Source organism: Rutilus rutilus (genome assembly GCF_951802725.1).
Source record: "Rutilus rutilus genome assembly, chromosome: 9".
NCBI lineage: Eukaryota > Metazoa > Chordata > Actinopteri > Cypriniformes > Leuciscidae > Rutilus > Rutilus rutilus.
Window position 1 is genome coordinate 29,276,093 of NC_140223.1, and position 6,727 is coordinate 29,282,819.

At 37.6% G+C, this 6,727-nt stretch overlaps 1 protein-coding gene across 1 annotated transcript; it reads left to right on the top strand.

Moving 5' to 3' along the window:
* The first annotated feature begins 1,589 nt into the window (after positions 1-1,589).
* LOC311297510 (uncharacterized protein) lies at positions 1,590-5,495 on the top strand. The gene is made up of 5 exons (XM_084419829.1): positions 1,590-1,704; positions 3,673-3,732; positions 3,864-4,022; positions 4,116-4,211; positions 4,490-5,495. Exons 3-5 carry the CDS (start codon positions 4,005-4,007, stop codon positions 4,790-4,792), a joined length of 417 nt encoding a protein of 138 aa, XP_084275955.1. The 5' UTR covers positions 1,590-1,704; positions 3,673-3,732; positions 3,864-4,004; the 3' UTR covers positions 4,793-5,495.
* Positions 5,496-6,727: the final 1,232 nt, after the last annotated feature.

A 6,727-nucleotide genomic window follows, 5' to 3' on the forward strand; every position in this document is an offset into this window, starting at 1 on the left:
TATAAAAATTAAGGATAATTTTTGGCTTCAATATCTCACGGAAAGAGACTTTCCCCCGAGCGTAAGTTCTTACGCAGTACTCGTTCCCTCTCTAGAGAGAACCGAGGTTACGTTAGTAACCGAGTACATTATAATATTGTTAGATCTCACACTGCAGTAACACAAGGTTTGTGATGTGAAAATATTAATGGATCAACACAATTGTTAGATTCCAAAGACATCAGTGAAACAGGTTATTTCATGATGATTATAAATCCATGAACAGATAACCATCATCACCTGATCTCATTTCACTTTAGCTTTATTTGCTGCTGCAAATGTGTTTGACAAACACACTGTCATAGCAGCTAAAGAAGACAAAAGATAATTTAAGATTTAAGAGCCCAACAAATGGAAACACTAATCACTGTTATGGTGACTTCAAATGAAACACATTAGAGTTAAACCTCTGTTAATTCTCAATAAAAACTTTGTGACATCTGACAGAAATAAAGTCAGTCTGGTTAGTAATAAGTTAAGCTGGTAATGCTGTTTATGGAATTGTTTAATCCTCCTCTGCTAAGATATTCACAGATTTAATGTCTTCTTTTCTCTTCAGTTGATTTAATCTAAGGCTGTGGCTGAAGTCAGTTGTAGTTCTTGTGTCTCTGCTCGTCTCTTTTTTTGTTCTCTTCTTTCCTTCAGTGATTCTGCTTGTTAACAGGCTTATTAAGGATGAGATGACTCTATATTTAATATGCACAGACTTTGTGGCTCAGATAAGGTCCAGTTCTGGTTTATTTCTTTGCTCCTGGCTGACATGTGGCATTGCTATGGCCTGCTTGTGGCCCAGATCTGGCAAACAGGAGTGGGCCACCCAAGGGCCGTCATTCCACGCTGCATGTGGGCCAGATCCGCATTCCACAAGTGCCAGATGTGGGCCGGATCTGTGCCGATCTTGCTATCTGGGTATGAGTTGTATTTAATATCAATCAGTTGGGGGCAGTGACAGTCTGAACAGACTGAGGCAGTGTGGATACCATTAAAATCTAATGCTAATAGACTTACTAAATCAAAAAGAGGAACAAAAAAATTTAAATAATGCAGTTTTATAGTGTTCTTTTTTTTTTTTTTTGAGATGGAAATGTTTTACTCCTGTTTCAACAGTTTGTGGTTATAAATGAATTCTTATTAGTGTAGTTGTGGGTTTTGGCTGTCAAACATTGATATAGAAATTAAGATATGATTGGAATAAATATAAAACTGCATTATTTACATTTTTCTGTTCCTCTTTTTGATTTAGTAAATCTATTAGCGTTAGATTTTAATGGTATCCACACTGCCTCAGTCTGTCACTGCCCCCAACTGATTGATATTAAATACAACTCATACACTGTAAAAAATAAAACTGTGTTTTATTCAGTAGAGTTGATATTTTTAGTATTCCAGACAGGAAAATGTGTATTAATATAAATGTATGCAGAAAACCATGTTAGACCAATGTTTTGCATATCAATGATGTGTAAACATGTTTTTGAGAATAAACTGAACATAGAAAACGTATTAAGCACAACAGCCAATTAGAATGCGAAAAGCGCATGCGCATGTTGTCGGACATCCGGGGTTTCAACATGGATCTCAACGCGGGCTTTCCGCTCCCTCGAAGTTGTCTTTCTCTCATCTGCAAGTTATCCAGTTAGGACTATCGGGATTGACGGCGTAAAAGTAAGTATTAAATTACGGTTTGAAACTACACTTTAGTTGTGGAATGATTTAGAAGAATTGGATGATTTTCAAAAAAAGCATTTAATCGAAAATATTTCGTCAGAAGATGTGCTAGTTTGAATTGCACTGCCATCGTTGTAATACTAGCAACCTAACTTAACATCCCACCAATTTTTTTTATCGGTGTAGAATTCCACCATTAAAGTGTGGTGTTCAGATATTATACCTATGTGGCCAGAAATATATTGTAGCCTATTGTTTCAGTACATTTCGTGTAAGTTAATTGTACCACATTCTAAGTTGATGAGCTAAACTTGATGAGGTAGTCATGCCTGTCTATCAAGAACTAGAACATTGTCTAACTTGCAGCTAGATGCTAACAGCAGAGGTCAGGGCCGGAGTGGGGCCACTTTTCAGCCCTGGAGTTCAGGCCCAAGACCGGCCCACTTTTTCCATGGTGGAATTCCAAATTAGCACTTTTTCCAATTTGGATAAATGAAGCAACAGTTCAGCTATTACTATTGTGTAGTTTGTATTAATACTATAGTTCAAGAAATAATGTAAAGGTTAAATAATAATTCACTTAGACATTATAAGAAGCAATTGCGACTTTATATCACACAATTCTGACTATATCTTGCAATTCTAAATTTCTGACTTTAAAAAGAAGCAATTGCAACTTTATTTCACGCAGTTCTGACTTTATATCTTGCAATTTCTGACTATAAGAAGCAATTGCGACTTTAATTCACACAATTCTGACTTTATAACACGCAATTGCGACTTTATATCTCACAATTTTGACCATCTCGCAATGCTGACTTTATAACACGCAATTGCAACTTTATTTCAGGCAATTCTGACTTTATATCTCGCAATTCTGACTTTATAACACGCAAGCGACTTAATATCACGCAATTCTGACCATCTCGCAAAGCTAACTTTATAACACGCAATTGCAACTTTATTTCAGGCAATTCTGACTTTATATCTTGCAATTCTGACTTTATAACACGCAATTGAGACTTTATTTCACGCAATTCTGATGTATTCCGAGATGTAAACTCGCAATTGTGAGATAAAAAGTCGCAATTATCTTTTAAAATGTTTTATTCTGTGGCGGAAACAAGCTTCCATACCTCCTGGCCTCTTCCTCCCATCCATCCTCCCTGACGCGTACCGTTACGGTATAGGGCCGGCCCAGCTATCGGTAGGCGCCGGCGATGCCGCGGGCCCGCGGCCGCAGTAGCCTACCTAAAAACGTTTTGGAAAAGACTGGCTGTGGACCCAACCAACTCTGTAGTAGGGGAGGGGAGAACTCCCTCACATGGTACAACCCATGCAGAGACTGCGCGCTGCAGTATCAGAAGGCGGAACGTGTAATGTTACTAACGTGACATTGAAATGTGAAAAAAAAAAAAAAAAAAAATCCTCGACCGGCCCAAAAGTGAAGCGGCCCACCGGGAATTCTCCCGATTCTCCCGATTACCCAATCCGGGCCTGGCAGAGGTGGTTTAGAAATCATAGTACTAGACTAAGTTAGCTAACTAGCACGAAATCAAGGATCTTTGGTAACAGTTAGCCCAGCATCCAGCTATTTTGTTCGGAGTAACCTATGTTATATGGCTAGTGAAGATATTTTTTCAGCTAACTTGTCATTGTAATATTCTATTAGTGGTTTTACTCTTAATCTGATTTACACCTTAAAACATGATTAATGGCCTTACATTTTGGTTATGGTATATATACTTTTATGGAACTAAAATCACATTATTTACTTGTAAAAAATGCTATGGAAACACACTTTATTAAGCTAAAGTTAACTGGCATTTTAATTATTTCCTTGAATGAACAATATAGCCTCCGGCTTGATGTAACCTAAGCAGTTTTTTTGCATTGTGTGGGTCCTATGTAATATTTTGTATTATGTAATATTAAGTCTTTGAATGTCATAATTATATGTTTCAGGTGAGAGAATTGGCACCACATGCATTGCAAGTTTTGCGATTATTCCACAGACCAAGACAGGTATGTTTTTTACAAAGCTGACAGTAATGTTTTTACTCTTGTCATTTAAATAGCTGTAAACTTTCATTTACATGGTAATATTCAGAGCAACACTATTGCTTTACTCACTGTTCTTCTGTACATGTTAACAGAATGGTGAGGAGTTTTTTCGCATCACCAATAAGAACTTACTGGGGACATTTAGAGCTGCAGTGGAGAAATACACTCCGAAACTCCTTCGGCTCTACCGTTCCCGGAAAGCATCCTTTGGAAAGGACCTAGAACACATCCTGATGAAGCTTGATGATGAGGTATGAGTTATAGTAGAGAAAATACCTCTGCTCACTGAGGTGAATGTTTCTTTGTCTGATATAAAGACATTTTTCCCCTGTCTTTTTTGATAGACCTCTAATATTATCCGGCACCGCCAGGATGCTGCACTCAGAGGACTTCCCATTTTTCTCTGTGAGGAACCTGGACAACTTTTCAAGCAATGTCTTGTAAGTGTCAATTATCATAACAGAATAACCACTCATCATTCCAGAAATACATGGAGAAAAAAGTAACATAGAAAGATGGGATGGAAGAAGATTGCCTCAGCTACTAGTGAACACACAGAGCACACAGTGAATCGAACCTGCAAGCCTTCGATTACAAGCCCGAACCCCTAGCCAGCATGCCACGGCTGCCCCATTACAATTACAAGATGAAGATGATGTGTGTGTTTTGTGTTGTGTGCTGAAAATCACCTTTTAATGTTTTGACATCTCTATTATAGGAAACTGATCCAGATGATGTGGCCGTAAAGGGAGTGGCTGTGGGGGTGCTTTATGTCCTCGAGGACTGTGCTGTGGAAACCTCCTCTCCAAAGGTGCAAAACATTATGATTGTGGAGGAATCTGTAGTTCTACAGGACATCGCTGATACTCCCACTGCTGTGGCATTCCTTTTTGGCCTTTTATACGCCCTCAACATTTCCTACCCAAAACATCTCAAGTACACTTTTGATACTCTACAGAGCGTCTTTATGGAAATGGGACCTAAATGCACAAAGCGTGTCCAATCGCTTAAGAGTAAATGAAGATATGGTATGTCATTTGACATGCATTTATAGTTCTTGTATGTTGGTTACAATGGTAACATTTACTCCCAACACGTTTTCATGTTCAGCTACTGTGAATTACGGCTGTTAGGGCTATGTTCTGAGTGCCAGAACACTGTGACAATGTCTACTGTGACATTTATCTTAATTGAAAACATTTATGTGGCCTTTCTGTGTTTATTTTTCATTAATATTATTTTGAAGAGGTTTAATTGCATAGTGCCACCTATTTTTTTGTTTTTAATCAGTAAAATACACCCTTGGTCACAGTGAAATAAAATACTTGAAATGTATGACATTGTTTGTTATGGATTTATTTTAGTTTGTGAATTAAAAAAAATATATGTAGGCCAAAGGAAAATAAGTGAGTTTCCAGTATAGTGGAAAGAGAATCAATATATTCTTGATAAACATTTTCTAGTGCTGTGAACGAGGCTATTGACTGAGCAAACATATATTCATTGGTAGAACGAGGAATTTAAAGTGCTGTTCATCAACAGAACTAAGTAATATTAGTAAGGACAACAACATTATTGTTGTTGGGGTAATCACATGGCTAAAGCGCTGTCCCTTATCAGAACTAAATAATATTAGTAAGGACAACAACGTTATTGTAATTGGGATAATTACATTGCTAATCGTTGGGAAAACATAAAAATGTGAATGCAATGTGTTGCCTTGAATTTTTCAATATTAGCAATGATTTTTTTTTTACAGTGTAGGTGCAATTAAACTTTAAATAAAGTGTTGCTGAATAATTTTTCAATCTCACGTTATTGGTTTACTTCATCAATCAGTTATCTGAATATTTTATATTGAACTATTCTATTCATAATAAATTAGTTACTTCCTTTTAATTTGGTAGGATATTAGTAAATACTAGTTATGTTTAAATGTTTTCCCGGTACATTTTTGTCATGTCTCCTTATTATACTGCCTTTTAAAGGGCTTGTTTTGCTCTTTTTGTGATATCTGGCAACCCGTCAGCTGGAGCTTAATCAAGAGAAGTTCAGAAGTGTCAAGTTCATAAGTGACTAGGAGAACAGCAGTATGAAAACCGAACAGCAGCTACTGTTAGTGTTGACTAAGTAGTGTAAATTATACACACCTTGTAACTGCGTCATTATTTTACATAGCCCGGTGAACACCGACACACCGCGGCATTGCTTTTGCATCAGTAAAATGCGATCGATTAATCTCAGCGACAAGTTGTAATAATGCATTGGATCAATGGAAGATTGTATCAACTGGTAGAGTGGCCAATTGTTTGGAGTTAGAAATATATAACTCGCGCTGCAGATTTAGTAATTTTGCCTCAGATACAGGATTATACATTTGCTTTAACAAGCAGCTAGTTCATTACCACGTCAACCACTTGCATGTCATGCTGAATGCGATTTTCATGTTTAAAAAGTAGCCTAACTATACATAAGAGACGGAAAGATGCAGATAACTATACATTATTTAAGGATATTTATATTTGTTACGATATTGAAATATGAACTGTTGTTGTCAAGTAGCCTAAGCTATATGCTTTCCCGTTGCAAACGTGCCCTCCTCTAAACCTCTAAACTGTAGCCTACGGGTGCTGCACTGCTCTAGTTGACTGCTGCGCCTTTTCCCCCGAAACTATCACGTTAACAATAACCCTTTAGAAAACGTAATTCCTTTGTGGATCTGCTTTCTCCATGTTTCTTTGACAAATCTCAGTGTCTCAGTCTCACGCACGCTGCATGCGAGTTAACCACGCCCACTTATTTACATGTCGCGGTATTCACCTTTTTCACGGAAAGCGAAAATACCTGTTATGCTTTGTGCGTGCGCGTAGGCAGGATGCTCGGAACTTGGTTCGCGGCATGACGCGTTTAATTAGCCGTTATTGGACAGATCTCAAACGAAAGTTGTAATCTGTTT

What these genes read in the sequence shown, in the direction of transcription:
- LOC311297510 (XM_084419829.1), top strand. An exon ending in AACTTTTCAAGCAATGTCTT is followed by an intron (nt 4,212 to 4,489) that starts GTAAGTGTCAAT and finishes TCTCTATTATAG; the next exon opens with GAAACTGATCCAGATGATGT.